This window comes from Saccostrea cucullata, unplaced genomic scaffold (genome assembly GCF_032062105.1).
Source record: "Saccostrea cucullata isolate Sc308-1 unplaced genomic scaffold, CSIRO_AGI_Scuc_v1 ctg357, whole genome shotgun sequence".
NCBI classification, from domain to species: Eukaryota; Metazoa; Mollusca; class Bivalvia; order Ostreida; family Ostreidae; genus Saccostrea; species Saccostrea cuccullata.
The window spans coordinates 437-25,647 of NW_026923836.1; the positions used below are offsets into that span (position 1 = coordinate 437).

At 36.1% G+C, this 25,211-nt stretch overlaps 3 protein-coding genes and 1 pseudogene across 3 annotated transcripts; 3 read left to right on the top strand and 1 right to left on the bottom strand.

Annotated features, from left to right (window-relative positions):
• The first annotated feature begins 276 nt into the window (after nucleotides 1–276).
• On the top strand, nucleotides 277–13,470 carry LOC134265016 (lazarillo protein-like). Its single transcript, XM_062747254.1, has 4 exons — nucleotides 277–403; nucleotides 848–942; nucleotides 12,451–12,672; nucleotides 13,336–13,470. The coding sequence occupies exons 1-4, from the start codon at nucleotides 297–299 to the stop codon at nucleotides 13,431–13,433; spliced, it is 522 nt and encodes a 173-aa protein (XP_062603238.1). The 5' UTR covers nucleotides 277–296; the 3' UTR covers nucleotides 13,434–13,470.
• A 5,861-nt stretch (nucleotides 13,471–19,331) lies between these two features.
• LOC134265012 (uncharacterized) lies at nucleotides 19,332–21,076 on the top strand. The gene is given in 3 exon segments (XM_062747252.1): nucleotides 19,332–20,013; nucleotides 20,016–20,226; nucleotides 20,341–21,076. Coding segments are annotated over 3 exon segments (1,350 nt in total). The 5' UTR covers nucleotides 19,332–19,610.
• Nucleotides 21,077–21,890: 814 nt separating this feature from the next.
• On the top strand, nucleotides 21,891–22,510 carry LOC134265032 (uncharacterized). Its single transcript, XM_062747281.1, has 3 exons — nucleotides 21,891–21,907; nucleotides 22,021–22,120; nucleotides 22,211–22,510. The coding sequence occupies exons 1-3, from the start codon at nucleotides 21,891–21,893 to the stop codon at nucleotides 22,508–22,510; spliced, it is 417 nt and encodes a 138-aa protein (XP_062603265.1).
• Nucleotides 22,511–22,561: 51 nt separating this feature from the next.
• LOC134265014 (uncharacterized) lies at nucleotides 22,562–23,176 on the bottom strand (annotated as a pseudogene).
• Between the last annotated feature and the right edge of the window lie 2,035 nt (nucleotides 23,177–25,211).

The window sequence follows — 25,211 nt, forward strand, 5'->3', positions numbered from 1 at the left end:
GGTACAATTTTACTTTTTCTGAAAATTTTATTTTTATATACATACAATGTATTGGGGGCTCAATAAAAAAAAATTAAAAAAATCAAAAAAAAAAAAAAAAAAAAAAATCAATAACATGTGGTACAATTTTAGTTTTTCTGAAAATTTTATTTCTGTATACATACAATGTATTGGGGGTTAACAGCGGGTGCTACTGGATCGAGAGGACTAGTACAGGCACTTGATCCGACCTCTTATATTTTCATTTTATGAAAATCTGGTAAAAATTTCAGTATGTTGGTGTTTGGTACGAGATCATGATGTATTCAAAAACCCCTTTAGCAAAGAACAAAGAATGGCAAGACGTGACTCATACTTATTCCATTTCAAAAGGCAACAATATAAGTGTTGTAACAGCATACAGGTGAGAACTTTACCCTGGTAGTAAATTCCATAAACTTTTGGAGATTGAATAAAAGAGCATTATCAACACAAAACAGCCTTATGGAAAACTTCTTTCGGTTAAAGTACAGTAAGAAAATCGGATGCAAATTTTAGAAAACACATCCAAAAGCGCCCGCGTGGTCCAGTTAATAAAACGTTTGCTTTTTAGTAGTGGAGTAAGAAGTTGATACCCATGTCGCTGGGTTCGATTCCAACAAAATTAAGCCTTCGCGCCACAAGAGAGACTATAATAAATGAAAAAACAGCTCGTAAAACCACTGCTCTATATAATTGACTGAAATATTTCATTAAAAAAGGCGAAATCAAGGAAAATCTCTAACGAATCAACCGAGTTTTTTAATATTAGATATTTGTTATATAGCTTGTCTTTTACTGAAATGACTAATTTCTTTTTCATATCAAGAGATCCTCGGAGTTTGGGGACTTGTTCCACGTTCCAGTCAACATTGATCCCTACCAGAAGTCCTGGAAAGCTACTGTTCGATGAACAAAACACAAGTTGGTTACCTACATCATATTTAACCCCCCCCCCCTCTTCACCGTCATTGTTAACATTTACCCACACATTCCAACAGGGGGGTATGTTTCCAAGTTTATCGAAGTGGTGAAAGGCTTCTTGAAAGATACCAACAAACATGTACATAAATTCAACTGATACATCGCAACAAAATTCATATTAATACGGATTATAACTGACTAAATGGACATCTAAATGTTATCTCAATCTTTATTTACCTTAAGGAGGCTAGGGGGTCAACTAATTATTTTTTTATTAACCACCAGATATAACTTAAATTTTGGGATATGATATCTTAAGCTGTCAACTATCATTTGGCAAAGAAAAATTTCATAAATTTTAGCTTTGAAATTTGATCATTTTATAGTATCTTTATATGGAGCTCCTCTTCTAATGGAGATCAAAATAGTCTAAAAATGGCCACGACTACCCAGCATCTTTAATAAACATCTGAATCATATCTCATTTGATAAACATGAATTTCAAACAAACACATGTACATATGTAGAATCAATGTATTGTTGACTTGATAGTTAGAATATCACATTATATTATGATAAACTACCGGTTTGCACATCTGAAATATCTGCTGAATTCATGATCATGAACATCCTGTCGCCCGAGTGGCGCAGTGGTATGAACATCTGCTCTAGAGTCGCGGAGTTTAAAGGAGTTGATACTTACGTCGCAGGTTTGAATCCCACTGTTGGGCATTGAGACCGGTCGAGGCCATATAGACTGAACCAAACTTTTAAATGTTTACCTAACATTTTATAAGTTTTAAAGAACAAATGCATACGATAAATTATTTCCTTAATAATTATTGTTAATGATACATATTTCAAGGATGTAACTGATGTTGCGAAAATTTCAGGTAAATATCTCGTCAGAATTTTGGCAAAGTGTCCAGGAAATGATGTACCCTCAAAATGAAAATTCACATAAAATTATCTCTATGGAGTAAGACCACCATTAACTCTAATGACAGCAGGACTTCCTTTACTGTTGGATACGATGTACCCCTGAATAGGAAACTGACCCATCTGCTGCCACACCTACTGCCTAGATCTTTCCAAACCATTGAAATTGGAAGGGGGGGGGGGCTTTGATATTCCTTATAATAATCCCAAATGTGTTCAATGGGATTCAGGTACGGGGATTTGACAGTGCATCATCACAAAGAGGCCTTTTGGTCAATATCCTAGGATGTTTAGCATGTAAGTGCACCGCTTTAAGGATGATTAAGTTTGTTTGATATGATATTAGACTTCTACGAGCACCGATTTCTTATTATTGTCTTACGATAAAATTGTTTGTTTTCATGTTTCTAAAATTATTTCAGGACAATTTAACACTCTTTCAACCTAATGTGACGTAAAACCTTGGCCTCAGAGAAAGATCCAGATCACTTCCGGTTTGGTTAAATTTTGTCCAAATCTTTCAAATTGTGATAAATTGGCGGTGAAAATGACGTGCAGTCTGTAGATATATGTGTTTAGATGGGTTTTATACTGGTTGCAAATTTTTAAAAGTTATATCAAGGACAATTGAAAACTACAGTAAAAGTAAGTAAAACGCGGTGCAAGGATGATCCAGGTGTAATGAAATAGAATCATAATGGATTGAAATGCCTTTGAAATCGTCCAATAGAATCATTTGATAATTGCCCAATCAGCGCTTGATATTATAACCAATCAGAGTTCCAGAATCATCAACCAATCATTAGGAATTAGAATAAGGTATAAATATGGACGCTCAAGAAGATTTCGGTTACTGTAAACCATCTATTATTTTCGCGATTCGTCCGTTTAAAATCAATCCGCGACGATTAATTTCCGCGAGCGAGGAAACATTTTCTACAAATCCTTAGCAAAATGACTGGTTCGCGGCTATTAATATTCGCGAGTTAAAGGAGGTCGCGGAACTCGCGGATATTTCTCGCACGCGAATAAAAGTTGGTTTACAGTACTTGGTCGTTACTCATCATTTGAGTAACACCTCCTGGGCTAGATTCTTGGTCTGTGTCGGGAAACAACAGAATTGTTCGTTAGACCACTCAGCCCAGGAACCTAGTTCCTTAATAGTGTGTCTCAGTGACTATAGTGTCTTGATGACTTAAAATAGTGTCTTGGTGACTTTTGATAAAGGTGTCTCAGTGACTCTAAGGTAGTTGCAAACTGTGTCGGGAAACAACAGAATTGTTGGTTAAACCACTCAGTCTGCAACTACAGTGATATAACTTTATATTTGATACTTGATTATTAGTGATCCTTTTGTTATTGTTTGTTTTATAGTTAGTTTTCTAATCATTATCCAGATAGGACCTAGGAAAAATATATATAGTGAATTTAAGTCAGTTGTTTGCCATTGTTATTAAAGTTTGTTTTAATTCGATATAAACGTGATTCTTAGGAAGGAATCCTAAGCGGACCCAATAGATAATTATTTGTACTTTGGAAAAACGTTACAAATTTGGTGGCAGCGGTTTTAGGAATATTACGTTTATATATTTAGTATCATTTGTTAATCTATTATTTGTTTTCATTTCGTGGGTATATTGTAAAACATGGCTGACAAGGACATTACCGACATTGACAAAGAAATAACATTCATGGAGCAGAAGTTACAAGAGTTGAAAAATGACAGTTTAAGCATTCACAATGCTAGTTTAGCCAAGAATACAAGTGCTAATAAAACAAGTACGCCAGATGTTCAATCAGATACGAAATCAAAATATTTAGCTTTTGCATCAGGCATATTTTCAGATATAGACTTTCACGGTGATGTTAAACCGAAAAAGCATCCCATAGGAAAAGTTTCTTGGGAAGATGAAATGTTGTTTGGTACAAGTAGTGTTCCTTCCGATGAGGGCAAAAGACCTGGTTATTTAATGTCAACACCAGTCTCTGGAAGTGCAACAGAGTCAAACATTACTAATCGCCGAAAGGATCGTCGATTTAGTAGACAGGATGCAGAGACCAATATCATAACAGCAGTAGAGAAGAAACCACAGACCCATATAAAACCTGCAACATTTGATGGTACGGGATCCTGGTTAGATTACCGTTCCCATTTTGATGCATGCGCCATGTTCAAGAAGTGGACGGGACTAGAGAAAGGTTTATATTTAGCAGTTTCCTTAAGAGGACAGGCTCAAGGTGTACTGGGGAATTTGCCTAACACACACAAGCATGACTATGTCTTACTTGTGAATGCATTAGAGGAGAGATTTGCACCTTCGAATCAAAATGACTTGTATAGGACCCAACTGCGAGAACGCCAACAACGAGCAACGGAAACTTTACCAGAACTGGGACAATCAATAAGAAGACCCACAAGCTTGGCATACCCAACGGCACCAAGAGATGTGCAAGAAACACTGGCAAAGGAACAGTTTATTGATGCTCTCCTAGATTCTGATATGAGATTGAGAATTAAACAAGCAAGGCCATTAAACCTTAATGATGCTATTCGACATGCTGTCGAATTGGAAGCATTTGTTAAATCTGATCATAAAATGTTAGAAAAACAAACCCACTTACGACCAATGCAGTCAGAAAACACTGAGGGAAACAAGAAAGTCATAACAGATCAGATCAACACAAGTATATTGGTAGAGCTGAAGGATGAAATAAGAAAACTTCGTAAAGAAGTTAATGACATGAAAGCGAAGAATTCCTAGGATATTGTATACAAAAAGAAATCTGGAGCTACCAGCAATAGACGCTGCTATTTGTGTAGATCTCCAAATCATTTCCGATATGACTGTCCACAAGGTTATAGAACTCAACAAAACACAGCATCACAAAAGAAATATTCATATAGTACAAAGAAACATCCTGTACAAAACACATTCAAAAGCATCACGTCTTACAAAGCTCAAGTTGGGGTAAACCAGAATGACCCTGAGGCTGGAATGTACGTGAAAGCTACCATACAGGGAATTGAAGCGAATTTGCTTGTTGACACGGGAGCAACACTATCAGTACTGTCCAGTAAAGTTTACGAGGCTATACAAAACAAGCCAGTTTTGTACAAAACCGATCAAATAGTCTTTTCCGCATGTGGAACCGACTTAAATGTGAAAGGAAAAACTAGCATTTGCATAAATCTGGGTGAGAATTTTTATAGCCAAGATGTCATCGTAGCAGATTTTTCTCTTGATGGAGTATTTAGACTTGACTTTATGAAGAAATACAATTGTACAATAGACATAGTTAATGGGTATTTTAAGGTAAACGACAAAGTTTACAAAGTTGATTTCTTTGGCAAAATCGGTTGCTTTAGAATTAACTCGAAAGAGATGATTGTTGTTTCTGCCAGATGTGAGATAGTGACTTATTGTAAGGTCTCAATGCCGTCAAAATCCTACCACATGAAAGAAGTTTTAGGTATGGTAGAACCATCGTCGAAGTTCCTCAAATCAGGAAAAGCATCAATAGCAAGATCAGTTGGATATGTAAAAGATGGAGAAATACCAGTCCGAATGATGAATCCAGCCCATGAACACCAAACAGTGTATCCAGGAACATTTATTGCAAATATGAGTTCAGTTGACAATGTTTTTGAACCAACCTCTACTGTAAATAAGACATGCAAAGATCTGCCCTAAATGGTGGTGAAATACCTAAATTACAGAAGTTTCTGGCTAGGTATGCAGATATATTTGCGAGGTCAGACAGAGACTTGGGACATACTTCACTGGTCAAACACACGATTGATACCAAGGATGCACGCCCATTGAAAGAACCTCCCACAGGGTTTAAACTTAACGCTCGCCCACTCGCAAATTGCGAGTAAATTTTGGTGTGGGCTCATAGAATTTATAACTTGCTCGCCCACGTGGCGAATAAAAATTCTGCCAGGTCCGATTTCATTCCCAATAACCTTACTAAAAACAGACATTTTCCGCAGGTTCTTGATTTAAAACTACAGACAAATGAAATAAATCACAGCAGCATGGTCCTATTGTTCGTAAATATCCTTCATCTTTTCCATTTAAAGCACTACATTATTTGTGAAATCCCTAAAACGATCGTCTTTTCCCTAACCCGAATTTCCTCCATTCCTCTGTACATGGTTGATACGTGAGAGATATACAATTTTAATAACTCCCAACTTCATAATCACATGGATAGCAAGTGTTTTCACTTATTACAGATACGTTGTAGTTAAAATATTTAACCTAGAAAAATATTATTTATGTGTCATTGTCACTTCATCAGTTGAACTAGCAAATACATGCATGTACCAGGATTACATGAAGGGGCTACATATAGGCCAATCAAGTTACCATGTAAAAAATGGGTCGTAAAAGTGTTGATTAAATTCAATTTTATTTCCTTTGATTAAATATTTATATGACATTTAATTTTTTTAAAGCAAGAACTCCAATTTTAAATAAATGTATTATTATACATGTTTTTTTTTGTATCTACTTTTGTCCCAGTGTCTACAAAGGGTTTTTTTATCTTAGAGTCTGTGGGCTAACAAATTTAGCTGTGGGCTCCTTAATTTGAAATGTCAGGGGCCCACATGGCTCGTGGAAATTTCAGTTAAGTTTAAACCCTGTCCCAGAAGAATTCCACATCATTTACAGGATGAGATGAACAAGCAATTAGATGACATGCTTGACAGGAAAATCATAGAGAAATCGAATAGTCCATGGGCATCAGGAGTCGTTTTGGCCAAGAAGAAAAATGGTTCTTTGCGATTTTGTGTGGATTACAGGCGATTAAATGCAGTTACAGTCAAAGACGCCTACCCACTTCCACGCATCGACGACTCGTTAGACAGTCTTGCCGGAGCAAAGTGGTTCTCAACCCTCGACTTGTGCTCCGGGTATTGGCAAGTTAGCATGGATGACTCAGATAAACTAAAAACGGCATTTGCAACTAAACGTGGTTTATACCATTTTAATGTTATGCCGTTTGGCCTTTGCAATGCCCCGGCAACCTTCGAAAGCTAATGGAAACTGTTCTGAGTGGCTTGCAATGGCAAATATGTTTGGTGTACCTAGATGACATCATTGTTATCGGAACATCGTTTATCAACATGTTAGAAAACCTCACACATGTATTTGATAGATTGTCATCTGCTAACCTAAAACTGAAAGCAAGAAAGTGTCACTTGTTTCATAGGACTGTTGAATTTCTCGGACATGTGGTATCAGAGGAAGGAGTAAGCACAGATCCTTCAAAAATTTCTGCAGTACAAAATTTGTCTGTGCCTACAAATTTAACAGAGGTAAAAAGCTTTTTAGGTCTTTGCAGCTACTACAGACGTTTTATACACAACTTCGCAGCAAAGTCAAAGCCACTGAACAAATTGACTGAGAAGGGATCAAATATCAGATGGACAGATAATTGTCAAGCATCCTTTGACTCACTTCGAAATGCACTTATCTCCGCACCAATTCTTGCCCATCCTGACTTTACACAGTCATTTATTTTGGATACAGATGCTAGTGACGTAGCAATAGGGGCAGTTCTTTCACAGACACAAAACGGAGTAGAAAGAGTAATTGCTTTTGGAAGCAGAACCTTATCAAAAGCAGAACGGAAATATTGCGTCGCAAGGAAGGAGCTGTTGGCTGTTGTCTACTTTACAAAGTATTACAAGCACTACTTGTATGGCAAACAGTTTTTAGTCAGAACAGATCACAGTTCTTTGAAATGGCTAATGAACAGCAAGAATCCAGAAGGCCAGCTTGCTCGATGGTTTGAATCACTGAGCAATTTTCAAATGACCATTGAACACAGACCAGGGAATAAACATGCAAATGCCGATGCCCTAAGCCGTTTACCTTGCAGAAAAGCATGCTGTACATCTTCTGAAAATATAGTTAATGCTTTAAGTAGTGTTGCACCTCAGGAGAAGTTGTCTTTAAAAGCCAAACAAAACGATGACAGAGACATAAATCAACTGATCAAATGGGTTGAAAAAAGGTGTAAAGCCGGAGTCATCAGAGATTTCTGGTTATAGCTACTTCATTAAGTCTCTATGTTCTCAGTGGGATGCTCTGGTATTAGAAAATGGAATGCTCTTCCGAAAGAAAAAGCACGAAAATGACAAAGTTTCTTTGCAAGCTATTGTGCCATACAGTGAAAGACGAACAGTATTAGGACAGTTCCATGATGAAAGGACGTCTGCACATCTTGGGATAAAGAAAACACCGGCGAAGATAAAATCCAAATACTATTGGCCAGGATTGCAGAAGGATGTTAAATTGTACATTGCTGGTTGTGAAAAATGCCAAAGGCGAAAATCACCAAATACTACTAAACGTGCCCCGATGCAAGTTGTCACTTGCGGCGCACCAATGGAACGTATTGTTACAGATATATTAGGCGAACTTCCCATGTCCAATAATGGTAACCGATATATACTAGTCGTATCGGATAACATTACTAAATGGACAGAAAGTTTTCCTATGGCTAATATGGAAGCCGCAACTGTAGCTAAGGTGATAGCGGAAGAAGTCGTAGCCCGCTTTGGAGTGCCTGGAACTATTCACTCCGATCAAGGAGTCCAGTTTGAAAGCAATCTTTTTACAGAAATGTGCCGGCTTTTGAAAATAAAGAAAACACACACCACCACGTACCACCCCCAATCGAACGGGATGGTTGAAAGATTCAACAAAACTCTGGCTACCATGTTATCAGCCTATGTCAATGAGCACCATATGGATTGGGACGAACATCTCCCATACGTAATGATGGCATACAGAGCAGCAGTCCACAAATCAACTGGCGCAACTCCAAACAAAATGATGTTAGGTAGAGAGGTCGCTACACCTCTGGATATTGTATATGAGGTCCATTCTGATATTAAGAGAATACCGCAGAATAGATGGGGTTGGGAGTTACAAGAAAAACTAGTGCTTATTGTAACGGGGACCGTTACAGATGTTCCCCAAACGCTCCCCAACTCCCTTTTGGTGCCATATTACTTGTAAGCTTCATTAAATAAGCAAAAACATATGCATTTGAGACATTAACAACGCCAAGTTCATTCAAATTTTAGCATTGCACGTGTGCGCATGTTAATGCATGTGCACAATGACCATATCATCCTGTCTACACAATCTATATATTTTTTATATACAAAATATTAAAATATTTAATCCAAAAGTATTGAAAAACATGCTCATTCCAGTATATTTTTGATTTCACCCATTTCACGTGCACGCACGTGCATATATGAGCATGGTGACCATATCTTCTTATAGAAGTCCATTACATCTATCTATGTTCTAAATCCCAACCCGTTTGGTTGAAAACCAAGGGAGTTATAGCTGTTTAAAGTTTCAGCCAATCAGATTACAGCGCAAGTACACGCACGTGTATGCATGTGCATTGTGACCATACCTTCTTGTAAAAGTTCATTATGTCTGTCTATGTTCCAAATCCCATCCTGTTTGGTTGAAAACCAAGGGAGTTATAGCTATTTAAAGTTTAAGCCAATCAGATTGCAGCGCACGTGCATGCACGTGTTTTCATAATAATTGCTATATATCATGTTGTAAGACATCTTAATGCATGGCTATGTTCAAAAATTTCATAGGATTTCGTCGACAAACAAGTAAGATATAGAGACTTTAGTTTCAGCCAATCAGAGCGAAGTGCACGTGCATGCGCGTGAGATCTTGCTATTTTGATCATGTCATCATGTGTATAATACTATTATACATTCAAATTATGAGTTTCAAAGCATATAATCAAATCAAAGTACTCAGAAGTACTGAAAGCCAGGCTCATTTACAGGGTAATGAACAAAGACCGTGGTGACAGTTTAAAATCAAGTTCAGACGTTTAGAGGATATGTTACACACAAAAATATGGCATGTAAGGTATTAAAAAGTTTTAAAAATTAAATAAAATATAGCTAGAAATTAACAGCGTAAAATATTTATCACATGTATCGTTTCGGGGTTTTATATACAAACGGAAGTAAATAAACACCGATGCAGCAAGATTAATTAAGGTCAAACGACTATGCACTGATGTGTCCGCAGCGGGGAGTTTTGCATCAAGTCATTAATGATGTTCCCTGCATTTGTGTTAGCCAGATAGTACAACCTTTATTTATAGAATATGACGCAGACAGTGATACCTGATGAAAACCTTTCGCACCTTTTGAATTGCTTTGTAAAATATTAGTCAAAGGAGCCAGGAAAAATATTAAAAATATTAAACAATTTAATATTTTGATAAAAATATTCGATTTACTATTTCTTAAGGTGTTTGAATGGATTTTGTTTTCTCAACAGCGACTGGGCGTACGTACTATATTTTCACTCGTACACTCAATTTGGCGGTGAAGAAGCAGCATTTTCTGTTGCTCACCGTCGCAATAGCCGGGCATTGCTCTACGAGCAATGAGCCCGGCTAAAAATAGAAAAGTTACGGCCATATCTATTATATTGGTCATTTTACGTGTTGCACGTGCGCGCTCTTGCAAGCACGTGCGCGCAAAATGACCTTGATTCCGCAAATCTACATAACATGTCTACTAACCCTAAAAAGGTTTTACCTACTTCGGGTGAACAGTTTACAAGATCACTCGCGGACAAAAAAGTACCCAGGAAGAAGAAGAAAAATAATAATAAGAAACAGAGTAAAAACAATATGTTCCCCAACTTCGTTTGGGGAACATAATTAGAAGAAGCACATGCAGTTGTCAGGGAAATGACAAAAGAGAGTATAGAACGACAGAAGTAGTACCATGATAGAAAATTACACTGGCAGTCATTTAAGCCAGGTGAAAGAGTTTACGTTTACTTCCCAAAACGTAAGACTGGTACATCTCCCAAATTTACATCGTATTGGCAAGGACCATTTGAAATTATTGAGAAATGTTCCAATGTTACTTATAAAGTAAGCTGTGGATACAGGGGTACAAACCAAGTAATTCATACTGACAGAATACGGCCAATGAAAGACCAAATCTTAACATCAGAACCTTTGCAAGAGAATAACAATGCAGAAAATACAATGTCTGATTCCTTAGAAAACATTGCTGAAGATGCTGAGGAAACATATGAAAAGGAGAGTTTTCAGGCAGATGGCAAACGAAAGAGAAGCAGACCAGCCTACCTTAGTGATTACGTCTCTTTCTGAATATGTGAATAAAAATCAGTTGGGTAGGAAATACTACTACAGTTTTGAAGTTCAATGTTTTTAACCTTGTTATACTCTTGTTTACCTATGCGAGGACGCATATATTTTTCGAAGGCGTGGGTAATGTAATGAAATAGAATAATCATAGTGGATTGAAATGCCTTTGCAATAGAATCATTTGATAATTGACCAATCAGCGCTTGATATTATAACCAATCAGAGTTCCAGAATCATCAACCAATCATTAGGAATTACATGTAGAATAAGGTATAAATATGGACGCTCAAGAAGATTTCGGCTACTTGGTCTTTACTCATCGTTTGAGTAACACCTCCTGGGCTAGATTCTTGGGCTGTGTCGGGAAACAACAGAATTGTTCGTTAGACCACTCAGCTCAGGAACCTAGTTCCTTAATAGTGTGTCTCAGTGACTATAGTGTCTTGGTGACTTCAAATAGTGTCTTGGTGACTTTTAATAAAGGTGTCTCAGTGACTTTTAGGGTGTGTTTTTAGGTAGTTGCAAACTGTGTCGGGAAACAACAGAATTGTTGGTTAAACCACTCAGTCTGCAACTACAGTGATATAACTTTATATTTGATACTTGATTATTAGTGATTCTGTTGTTATAGTTTGTTTTATAGTTTGTTTTCTAATCATTATCCAGATAGGACCTAGGAAAAATATATATAGTGAATTTATGTCAGTTGTTTGCCATTGTTATTAAAGTTTGTTTTAATTCGATTTAAACGTGATTCTTAGGAAGGAATCCTAAGCGGACCCAATAGATAATTATTTGTACTTTGGAAAAACGTTACACAGGTTTCAACATTCCAACGGCTCTCCCTTCTTTCTCGATATTCATTTTGCCAATGTTTTGTGTCTTTTAGTGAACCCAGTTTTTAAAATTTAATAATGATAAAAAAAGATGCTAATTACATAAAACACGTCCTGCAAAGTACAGATTTATTGTTTTTAAGCTTCGTCACGGAACACTGGTTTTCATCGGTAATATTTGAATTTCTTTCAACATTTGTTGAGAAGACTGATTTGTTGTAATAATTTGAAAATATCATAATATTCTATCAAGTAGGATTCAAATAAATACAATTTTTAAAGTGAATACTTAAAAGTTTTGTTAAGTGTAAACCGAGTTCTCTTGTCTCAATATGTGCTGGCACAGTGCTGCTTAATGGCCCCGAGCCAAGCATAGATAAAATTTGCAGCTCTCCACTGGAAAGTTGTGGCATCTGCATCAGAGTGAAACATTCTTGAGTGGGGCGTAAAGACTATGCTACCTGTAAAATGATTTTTAATTAATTTTCAAAGTTGTTAATTTTGTGTACAATATTGAAATCTTTCACAATTACAGATGAGACGGTTAACTACTGGGTGATGAATACCGATTATGTGAATTATGCCTTAGTCTATGGCTTTAAGGATGAGAACACAAATGGAACTACAAAGGTAGCCAAGTCATGGGTTTGGAGCAGAAAGCCATCTTTAGCGCCATCCTTCTTAAAGAACATCAATACTCAGCTGCAAAACCTGTGCTTGAACAAGACTCCTGTTTCTCGTACTTTGCAAAAGAGAGGTTACTGTTTATTTGATTTCTTTACCTTCTTCATATATGTGTCACCACAAAGCCTACAGCATAAAATTGCATTCAACCCAAACAATTTTTTTCGCTGTTTTTCCCTCGAATTCACGAACCAGCGAAACAATTACATGTCTATTTATCGTCGAACATTAAAAATTTGATCTAATGATTTTTACAGTAATAATGCTAATGTTAGTAGTTTACCTTAAAATGCACCCGTAAACGAAGAGTCAGGGATATATTTTTTTTACCCTGTTCCTTTGTCCACCTCTCTGTTTGTCCGCAAAAATGGCGGCGTGTGATTATAACTTAGTGTTAAATTCTGGAAGGGACGATAAACGAGCATATAAATACGTGGAATACCCATGTCAAATATGAAACGTCTAAAGCCATCCGTTCCAAAGTTTTGACTTTGCAGACAAACAGACGGACGAATAGATCAAGAACAAGTGTATATATACCCGAATCTTCAATTGCGGGGGCGTAGAATAAAAGGAAATACAATGCAGTTTACCGTGTATAGGGTTCAAAAGACCAAGAAATAAACTTGGAGAATCGCTTCTGAAGCCCTCGATACTAGTATCATATTTGTATCTTGTCTAAGGTGGTACATGTATAAAATATTATAGTTTGAATAACGATATCTTTTGTTTGTAGGTTGTCTAAATTCTGCTGCATCTTCACTGAACGTACCTGCAAAACTCGTGGGATGTGGTGTAATTTTCATTTACCTCTTTAAATTTACACGATCATAATTTCTCTAGTGGAAATAAACTTAAAAGAATAAGAGTTCTAGGAAAACAATTTTCCAAAGTAACCCTATCAATATTCTTGTTAAACATTTAAAATGAAGATGTCTCTTTCATAATACCTATCATTTAGATTAGCGGTGTCACTAAAATAGGGTTTGTAATAAATTTATATGAATGGACCCGCTCCTGTGAACACACAAAGCATGTGAGAGTGGCGTAACTTGCATCAAGTTGTATTAAAACCAGCCAGAAATTGTAAATGGATTTTCAAAATTAAATATAAAATTCTACATGACAGTATTTATGTTGTCTTTAGAGATTAGGCCTGGGCACGCAAAACTTAGACGAGATCAAAAGTGAGCTCGTCTAAGTTTTATGGCCCCCACTCACCTTTTGATGACAGTCTCACTTAGATCAAAAGGGAGCTCGTGCAAGTTTTATGGCCCCTTGCCCAGGATTTTCAACTAACTATTGGAATTTTGTCACCAGCTGCGTAGCGCAGTGGTTAGAGGGTCTGCTCTAGAGTGGTGGAGAAGGGAACTAATCTTTACGTCTTGGGTTCGAATCCAATGCAGGAGATTGGTCTTTTAGATAAGACCGTTTAAAACTAATTAATCTAAATATATACCCTTTTGGAAAAAAAAAAATCAGATGAGTTTTGTATCCAAAGGCTTAAAAATTACACGTACCAAAAATATATGATGGAGAATTAATTCAAACAGAATAGACAAAACTTGAGAGATTTATTTCAATTTATACAAACGTAAACCTATGATTATTACTGTCTGTTTGTCATCATCTTGACGAATTCTGCAAAGAGAGAAAACATAAAATTAATAGATTTCTTTCTTTCTTGAACTAAATAACAGTTTCCTTTACTATGATATTTACTTGATCGCATCAGCTTTTAAAGATCAAATGGATAGATGATGGGTCGTAAAAAATCTTGTACCATAGCTGAACATCTATACACCACATTTTTTTGTTCGAAACTATGGTGCATTTTGAGCAAACCAACACTTTTCTGTGATCAATATACATGAATATATACCCCACCAATATCTAACTCCGCCTTCTTGTGGTCTAGTAAAGTTGACATTTTATAATGAATATTCATCGTTTATTGTATTTATTGAATACAACTCAAAACAAAATTTACAAAAATAAACACACACACCGTTGCACACACATCCGTTCTCTCAAAATAAAATATCTTTAATGAGATACTAATTCACAGAAAACAAGTACAAAAGTAAGTTCTCTCTCTCTCTCTCTGAAATTAACCGGTTTTTTTTTAAATAGTTATTTAAAAGAACACATACAAAAAGGAGAGTTTTTCTCTCAAAGTAACATTTTCACTGAAATGATTAATGAGTGTACACCTGGTTCGTGGTAATACCCCAGTTAAAATCCGCCGGTATTAAAGGTACAGTGGTTGAAAATTGGACCAGGAGCGTCTGTATCCATGGAGGGTGGCAGATCTAGGGAGGCAGATGTAGATATAGTGGAAGTTGCTTCCTCTGATTTTATCTTGATGCGTTTTGGCTCTGAGACGTTGGATACCTCCATTACCATTTCATCTGATGCTCTTTTATACTGTTGAACGGATTCTATCGAACGATGGCCCGTTCGGGCCATAATTTCTTTTTCCTCTATTCTCGCCTCATATAACGCGGTCGCACATGTACACTTCCCGGAGTGATTGGTATAATTACCCTCCAACCCGACTTCTTGACACATGGATTTCATCAAGGTTGACAGTCTGTAGAAGGTTGCGGTCGGATCACTGTCAAGACTAAGGATGAGACAAATATATTCCTTATACACCTTGTACAACTCATCATCACAGAACATATGCTTGATGATTTTTGGCGAAATATTCCCCTGGTTCAGACCACCTGAAATACCGGTATAATTGTAATGTGTTTTTTGGGTTCGACCACGGATGAAGTATAGACAAAGAATTTTCCTTTACGTTACTTGACGTATTTAGCTGATTAGATTAAATATAACACAATCAAAAATAATCAACAACACAATGATTTAAACTGAATTTCTATATTATTCTAATTTTCCTTAGCTTGTTATCTCCTAGTCTACGTACTAATTTAGCCCCTGGTTTGACACTATGTTTGAGCACTAGCTCCCAGACCTATAGTTTCAACACCGGGTTTCAAACACCCGTTTATATAATAGTTTTACTCTATTTTAGTTACCTGTAAGGATTTATGTAGCTCAAATGGTCCGTCTGCAGAACTTTGAGACACCGCAAATGAGCTAACACAAATACCTTACCTTGTCCGTAATACGTCCTTCCTCTTCTACTGCTTCTCAATAACTGAACACCGGGACTTGAATGAGCCCGCTTATATACTTTTCCAATACCTGCTGAGTCAGATCTTGATCTTCTGAATGTTTGAAACATTGACTGGACATAGGAGATAACTTTTGATTGCTAAGACTATTTTAAACCCTGATTATATAAATATTAACTCGATCAAAGGAATTTCACTACATAATCATCAAGTAAACATTAATCTGGTCTGCCAAAATACTAGTTTAAGATATTCATTCTAGAATCCCCCCCCCTATTTCCAGAAAAAAAGACACTTCGTGCTATTCCGGTTGATTCCTGTTTAAAATAGTATTTTTTAAATAAACAATGCACATAACTCTTTTAAAATTCACACTTAACAATAATGTATAATTCTGATAGACATTTTTGTTAAATATTTTTGCAGAAATTATAATCTTACCTTTGTAAGTTTTACTGATGCAACCTTTAAAAACATCATGAAGGTCAAACTGATCAATCGATAGGTTCCTATGTTCGTCGACGCCTCTTAAACGGGTTGGGACCAATCGCCTAAACGGGATATAATATCCCAAGTGGGCTATTAATACCTAAGTGAGCTATATGTAAATATCCTGCGCGGTATATACCACACGCTTTTTTCCTAACAGTGAAGACAGTTCGAATTTCCGATGTCTGCTACAGGTTTTACACCGGATGTTTTATGACATGTCTTACTTTTATTTCATCCCTAACTGAGAAATAAACGTATAATATGTTTTACGGTGTGACCGTTGGGGCGAGCGCAGTTGTACCATCAAAAACACTTGAGATCAACCACTTCGAACGTCAAGCCGCATGAGACATCTCGACTAGCTGTGACGTCATACGACGTCACAAAGCTCGTCGGAGCTTACGGAGACAGCCGAGCGTCTGTTTGAAACAATAGAACTAGTGCAATTTTTGTCGAAAAACATTGCAGAGTTATTTCTTGTTTCTTTGAAAGATTTCAACAAACTGAAAGTCTGATATATGCTTTACGTTATTATTTATTTATTTATTCGGCAATATTCGCGCAAAGGACATTGGGTAGTGCAGGAATTCTGGGAATGTTGCACAGAGAAATTTGGCTGACGTATGTACAGATTTCAATCCGAATTTCCTCTGTTCTTACACGTTAGTCTATTGAGCTCGCTTCGCGAGCGTCGCTTCGCGACGCTCGCTGCGCTCGCTATTATATGACAGGGCTACTATGTATAAATGATATACCTTTTCAAATTTTCTTTGCTTTGTTGATAATTGGAAAACTTTCACATTTTTTTTTCCATGTCGTGAAGCAAACCGCTTCTTCAGATGCCATCTTTAACGCAAAGAATTCTCGCGAGATCAAATCATCCAGTCAGAAAATAGCACAGGGGCCTGTAACATACTGTATTTGATTTTACGTAATCACTATATGTATACGATATATATAGTGATTACGTAAAATCAAAAACAGTATGTTACCGGCCCCTGTGGAAAATAGGTTTAATCTTTGATTTAGTGGTCTTTTCAAAATAACGTATGGAGGGCCATAAGAAGGAAAATTAAAATTTTGAAAAAACATTTTTGCTTCATTCATAACTTAATCATATATCATATTAAAGTATGTTTAAAAGTGTTTTATATGAATTAGGCCTAATACTCTACAATAGACATATGAAGTGAGTATGCAGCAAATCAGAGTATATATAGATATAATTTAAATAACTCATCGGTGAAGAACGATAACTGGTTGGTAAAGAACGCGAGAACAGCTGGGACCCGTGTTATTAGAAAAGAATTTACGACTAAGACCAAAATTTTAGTTGATTGTTAAATTTTGCAAAAATCAATTATTCTGTTGTTAAACTCCTAGAAAAAAAATATCACGTTAAAAATCTTTTTTAAAAGTTGAAAATTCCTTTTAAAATCAATGCACAATAAAAAGTTTTCAGCATTACATGTAATTAATTTTGGTATAGTTGTAAGTTCTTTTTGTAAAACGAGCCCCATCACTAACTAAAGTCTTTTTCATGCGCGGATCCATTTATTATGAAGGATATCTATGTTGTTTGCTGGGGGGATGGGTGTAACTATTTGCGACAATTCAACAATGTAAATTAAAACCAATTGGAATTTTGTAAGGGGGCACTCTAGATCCGAGCATGTTTTCTTAAGTAATGCCGCTCTCTGCGGTCAGTCTTCGCCCCCTTTTTTTCTCTGTCGTCAATTAATTTATTTCCTCTTTTTTCACAGAAAAGAAACGGTAAACCCAGCAAGGTGACAAACGTTGCGCTGGGGAAGAATAGGAGGGACGTGAAGGCGCTAGTTGGCAGCCAAAAGATCTCTCAGTCATTTTTTAAGAGGAAAAATACACTTTTGGAAAAAGTATAAAATTTAATGTTGTTGATTTATTTACATTATATGCATGTAAGACATGCATACTTTAGACAATTGACAATCATACACGATATGTGTACAATCCATATAAATCAAATTAAAATTTACATTTATATACAATTTAGAAAAGTATAAAACATTAATATTCAAGTATCACTGATGTAAAAATCTAATAATATATCATAATTTACTGATCAATTATATATTACATTATATCACAGACGTAAAGATAAAAATATGGTAGAGTACATTGAACACTTAATTCATCTCATAGCATTACCCTTTCCATGAAAACAGCAATAGGCAATCCTCGGCTGACTCCGCTACGTTCCATTCAAACCTCCGATGTGATAGATGGAGTAATACGCATGAAGTCGCTACATTTCTCCGCCGGAAATTGCCTTGTAACTCATTTCATATTTCGCTTTGCCTAAAGTTCTTCGAAAATGTTTCTTTATTTGGGTAATTCCTGATATTAATTACAACCATATGTTAGTAAAACAGAGTGCTCAGCATACAACAAAGTAACTCGGATTTCAAAAGTATAACATTTGAATGAAATTCAAATAAGATCACTTGACCGATTCAGCAAGATGGTAGAACACCTTTGACGTTCGAGGTTATGTGCGAGGTACGAGCCATCCAAGGAACTCTGAGTGTGAAATCAGATTAAAGAACACAGAGAATTACTCACTCTCTACCTGCAAATCCTTGTAAAATTTAACGATTTCATTTTTTTTTTCTTATTTTTCACACCAACCCATTTTGCATTTAAATCATCATCTTCTAGCTGAGCCAGCTTTTCATTAATAAGCTTTATCAACTCACTTTTAGATTTTTTTTTTCCATGTGATAAAAATCTTCTCTGTCCTCCGGAAAATAAAAATTGGAATGAATTTTTTTCTATCCTGCAATTTATGTACTACACAAAAGTCTAAGAACTCTGTCTTATTTTCAAAACACATACGATCAAAATGAATAAATTATTCGTCTAAGACTTTTCCTTGTAAAGTAGAGTGCTTCTTAGATTCAAAGGGGTCAGCCAAGTAGCCCGAAAGCTGAACACCTCAAACTCTATGTCATACATATACGCATAGTCTGGGTCCAGCTCACACAAGCAGAGTGCTGCGCAAACATTACTTCTGACCTACAAATCATAATTTAGTAATTTATATTATACGTTCATGTTAAATACTAAAATCTGATTGGTTTAGACGCAGTTAACAATCCGTTCTATTACCCTCAGCCTTAGCAACGCATGTGACAACGGGTAACACAACGGTAATGCCACATGCGTGGAAATTATGCGCGTACGGTTCGCCGTAGAATTCTCAACATGTCTGAAGAAGTCAGTTGTGCGTTTGAAGAGAAGCGATTATTATGACATTTTTAAAGCTTGCGCCCAAATACGACTGAATAAAATCAACAGACGATAGAAAGCCTGAAAGGTTCGACCAGAAATAAAAATGTTCGCGGATATAGAGGAGTCTGAAATAACAAAATTATTAGATGACAAAGATTCCGTAAGTACTAAGCGCACCATAAAACGATCCGTTAATCTTTTCCGCACCTTCCTGATGGAAAAAAGAGGAAGCGGGGAATTCGAAGGTCTCTCTAAAGAAGAACTCAATGAAAACCTAAGACTTTTTTATGTTTCCATTAGCACAAAAGCAGGAACTAGTCTAAAAGTTAGTTCTTTGAACAACATAAAATATGGCCTGTTTAAGTATTTGAAGGACACTTGCAAAATTGACGTGGACGGTCCAGAATTTAACGAGTCAAAACAAGTTTACAAGGCAGCCCTCACAGACATGAAAAAGAAGGGATTTGGATCCGTGGATCACAAACCACCAATTTCCACAGAGGACTTAAAAAACTGTAAGATAGTGAGAGTATTGTATTCAATGTTAATACACCATGTGGATTACAAAACAAAGTATGGTTTGATTTGATGTTCTACTTGTGCAGACGAGGTCGGGAGAACTTACGAAAAATGACCCAAAAAACGTTTGGAATTGATACTGATGCAACTGGGAGAGAATTTGTGTACCAGGCAATTGATGAAGCGGACAAAAATCATGGGTAAATATATTTTATCACTTTTTATAAAGGAAGGGGTAATGGTTTATTGTTATGGAATATTGAAACATTATGTATGTTGATTTTCATTATTGTTTCAAAAAAAATATTTTTTAGATCCAATGCAACACCCGACGAAACAATTGGAGAAGCAAGAATGTATGGACAACCTCAATCAGGAGATATGTGCCCAGTGAGTACATTTAAAAAGTATTTGTCAAAGTTACACAAGAAATTAAAAGCATTGTGGCAGCGTCCATTAGAGGCTTTTTCAGAAGAAAACGAAACATGGTACTGCAGATCTCCAGTAGGAAAGAACACTCTGGCTTGTCTTATGTCTGAAATTTTAAAGAAAGCTAACTTGTCCCGCCTATACACAAACCACTCTATACGCGCAACAGTTATAACGGCGATGGATGACGCCGGCATAGAGGCCAGATACATTTTGCGTGCTTCGGGGCACAAAAACGAATCATCAATTCGAAGCTATGCATGTCGTCTAAATGAGAACAAGAAAAGAGAAATGTCCGATTGCCTTAGCTCAGCTTTGGGAACTGTTACATGTAATAAGAACCTTGCTACTGAATCCCGTAGTGATCAAGAAAATTCGCTGGCTAATCTAACAGAAGAGGATCCGCTGGCTAATCTAACAGAAACGGATCTTGATGAAATTTTTAATAACTCCACATTTGAAGAAATTTCATCCAGCAATTACGTTACTTGTGAGAAACAAGAAATTAGCGTTTTGAGAGCTTTTGAAAGTTCTAACATTATCCCACAACTACCAGGAATTCAAATTTGTCCACATCTGAACAACTGTACTGTAAATTTCAATTTCTACAATCAAAAATGAAGAATTACTGAAGTCAAGTTGTTTTCAATATTTTATTCATTGTTGAACATTTTAATTTATTGTAGAACTACTTCAATTTATTGTTTACATAATTTTCAAAACATGAATTTGTTGTTGAAGTTTATATTTTTATCAATTATTAAAGAAATTTAAAAGTAGTACATTTAAGACATTCAGTATAATAAAATAAATGGTGCCTGTTTTGGAGGGTAACAGTTGAAATTGGCACCCCTCGGAAAGCCATTGTCAACCTCCGCTGACGCGTCGGTTGACAATGGTTTTCCTTGGGGTGCCAATTTCAACTGTTACCCTCCAAAACAGGCACCATTTATATATACACACATAAGTATAATCACTCTCCATAAGGCATACAAAAAAAAAGTTTGTTTGCAGTTGCCTACCCAACTGAAAATTTTTTCATCCATTATTATTTTGAGAACTTTTTTTGGAAGTTTCAAATTTTTAGGATAAAAACTTGTGTTAATCTTATTTTTTTCTTTCTATCGATAAGTTGCATAAAATAACGAAAATCTCTGATTTTTAATCCAACAAAAACTTCATAACTAAAATCTAAAAGAAAAAAAATCATACCTACCTACCGACCCACTCTAAAATTCATTGGGTGGCAACTGCAAACAAAGAATTTTTTAAGCTTCACCTAATAAAAAAAAGTTCAAGGTACTAGTGCATTTCAATAATCATAATATTTTTCTTCTAAAATATTCGTGGATCTATTCACCAATTTCTATAAGATCTAGAAGGGGGGGGGGGGGTAAAGAGGGGACCCCCCTTCCCCTTTGGAATTTGCATAGTTATGTTTATTTATAGCTTGTTTTATTTTTTTTCCACTTGAGTGGAACTCCCCTAGAAAAAATTCCTGGATCCGCGCCTGATAATCTATGAAATAATATATATATTACAAATTTCATTCTTTTGTAGGCGAGGGAAATTTCGGAAGCGACTGGGGCGGATTGTCTGCTATATCTGAAGAGTTCTGGTGGAACCAAGTATGTTTATAAGTCCCCATCAGTGGAGTTTGATAAGGTAAATTCATGAAAAATGACGTTTCAAATTTTAAACACGGATTAATAAACTTTATTTGCATATTTTATTAAAATATATGTACATTTTTAGGAAAATCTACGTCGCCCAGGTAAAGAGAAGGAAGAAGGAACAACCCAACCTACTGACAACGAGGAGACACCAGGACCATCCTTCTGCTTCTCACCAAAGAGGAAGACTTCTGCCCAAACACAAACAGCAGAGTCTTCCTTTTCCAGTGTAACTGACACTATCCTTTGCCGCAAATGCGGCGAAGGGAGGAAGGAGACTAAGGCCATGTGGGCTGTTCCCATGTTGTTAATCTTGGCAGGGTCAAACAGACCTGCAATACTGGGTACATGCTTTACGCATTGGAATCACCGTGACATCTAAGGCCCCCCTCAGCAGGATTGGGTGGAAATGCCCATTTCACATCGGCAGTGCAAAACCATCATCAAAAAATAAAAAATGAAATCTTTAACTTTTTTACTTTGTTATTTACCTTTTCCAATTTGTCTATACACCTACAGACATTAAGCCACTTGTTGTTCTCAGGCACCCCACTCGGTATCCACATTTTGGTTCTTCTGTTTTTGGTCTCTAGAATAAAATCACCCCCTTCCCCCTTTGACTCATTACCTGACACATATATACACTATAAGACTCATTGTCTTCAAGAAATTGTCTAACAGTGTCGGGACACTGAATTCGAAGAAATGAGTCTCTAATATATGTCTCCAAGTATATCGGCATGTTAAGGCCAAAGAAAAGGGGCGAAAACTTTGTTTTGCCAGCATTGATAGCCAGTGTATTGTTTCGCCTGACCCCAGCTCTGAAAACATGGAGGGCAAGGCAGTAAGTAAATACTACCATAAACTTATAATTAGGGTTTCGAACACCCAAGTACCACTTGTAAAAGCTAAGATATGAGGGAGGGATGATTCTCTTGTGTCCTTAATATACGTGGTCAGTAATTCTGAAGACATGATTGTGTTAAAGGAATTATTTACCATTGGCGCTCTTGCAGGAGGCCTGTGCCTTTGGACTTTGAAAACCCAAGAGTTTGTTGAAAATGTATTCATTCCATATTTAGTGTTCTTCCTAGGTTTATGTATTATCATTAGATAAACTTTAATAGAGTCGTTCTCTTACTGTACATCTGAATCAGCAATCGATAATATCCACACAATACGTTGTAATAAAGTTACAATTTGTTGCTGTGATGCACTTGTTGGGGTAGGCAAAACAGTGAAAAACAAATGAACTCTTGTTTTTGACTGATGAATAAAGATTTTGAAACTCAATCAAAGCACCCAATTACTACGTAGAACATTCAAACGCGTTTTTCATTAAGCTTTTAATGTAGCAGTACTTGTTTAATGAGATTAACTCACACTAAAACAAAACTGTACACAACACATTTCCGTTAGATACTTACTTCGACATGAACATTTGATCAAATTGTAAATGACTCCCTGAAGTCTTATATAGTTTACAATCTTGCCGCCTGTTAGCATTGACTGAACATTTGCATAATATAAAAGCAGAGAGCAAGAATCGTTTTACTTACGTTGTTCAAAGGGCCTTAATTTGAGTTATTAAACTTTGTAACAAACTCACATTATGCAAATTTCACAACCTACAATCAGTCCAAAGGAAAAAATGTATATATAGGCTGTTTCTGCAGGGTGGATGGTGGGGGAATATTTGCAATACAAGGAAACTAACTGTGCTTTCTGATAAAAAGTATCTTTGCACGTTGCACCTCTGCTGCATTACAATGCAATACCTTGCAAATTGACCAATCAAAATAAAAATAGTGAATATTGAAAATCCACACTATTTTTATTCCTAAATAAACCTTAACAAACCAGTAATTATGTCGAGATTAATATGATAACTGTATTTTTGATTTTGGGGGGTGGGTTGTGGGGGTAAATGACTACTTTAAGTACGAAGATAGAATTGTCTTGTTTGTCTGATAAGTAGATCTAGCTCGTTTGAAAATGATGCAGATACGCACTCTGATGACAGTACTTAGAGCTGAGTTCTCATCAAACAACAGTTACTTTTGCTGATCTTTAAATATCGAAAACTGTTTAGGTATACGCTAAATATCCAGAAGAAATATTGTGTTGAGTCAAGTTCTTTCAATTTGCAAGTTAATTAATTAAAAAAAAAAACATTGTAATGCTTGACCTACTGCCAATTTAAAACATACTTGCTCAATATTTATTCAAGTATTATATGAAAATTTGTTGAAAATGTATTCATTTCATATTTAGTGTTCTTCCTAGGTTTATGTTTTATCATTGGATAAACTTTAATGAGTTGTTCTCTTACTGTACATCTGAATAAGCAATCGATAATATCGACACAATACGTTATAATAAAGTTACAATTTGTTGCTGTGATGCACTTGTTGGGGTAGGCAAAACAGTGAAAAACAAACGAACTCTCTTGTTTGACTGATGGAATGCTATTACAATATACAAGTCGTCATATTATATAGAAAAAAATAACTTCAAATCTGTATCTAACACACCTACTAATGTGTTCGGAACCCTTTATTTTTCGGTGTTCTGCAATTTATAAAACCCGATGAGTTCAGAGTAGCTCTGGTAGTGGCTCTGGCGAGAGTTAGCGAGACTTCAGCGAGACAGGGTAAATTATTCACGGAAATGTGGCTAGGAAGTGACTGGCACGTGGAGGCATGGTAAACAGAAAAGTTATGTTGCGTTTCAGTTTTCACCACCCTAGAATCAGCTGATAATGTCAGTAGAAATGTACTTCAATCAATCTGGTTTTTTTTTTTTGTTTTTTTTTTTTACATTTATTCAGACTGAAATATATAAGTATTCTCTATAATACAATTTTCTGCAGTCATGAATTAAAATTTCTTATTGGACAAATATTTTGCATGGGAACCGGGACTATATTTTTTGGCGTCAGATTAGCAAATGTGGCACCAGCATGATTTTAACTGACCAATCAGCTAAATGAGTATTGCATTATGGGTTACTACGAATACTACAGGAATTTCACGCTTGATAAAAAGGAAAATCTTATGGTCAATGAAAGGTATTTTTAAAAA

What these genes read in the sequence shown, in the direction of transcription:
- LOC134265016 (XM_062747254.1), top strand. Translation starts at nt 297, where the DNA reads ATGATGTATTCAAAAACCCCTTTAGCAAAGAACAAAGAATGGCAAGAC. An exon ending in AGTGTTGTAACAGCATACAG is followed by an intron (nt 404 to 847) that starts GTGAGAACTTTA and finishes TTTCATATCAAG; the next exon opens with AGATCCTCGGAGTTTGGGGA. An exon ending in GTTCGATGAACAAAACACAA is followed by an intron (nt 943 to 12,450) that starts GTTGGTTACCTA and finishes TCACAATTACAG; the next exon opens with ATGAGACGGTTAACTACTGG.
- LOC134265032 (XM_062747281.1), top strand. An exon ending in CATCAGTGGAGTTTGATAAG is followed by an intron (nt 22,121 to 22,210) that starts GTAAATTCATGA and finishes GTACATTTTTAG; the next exon opens with GAAAATCTACGTCGCCCAGG.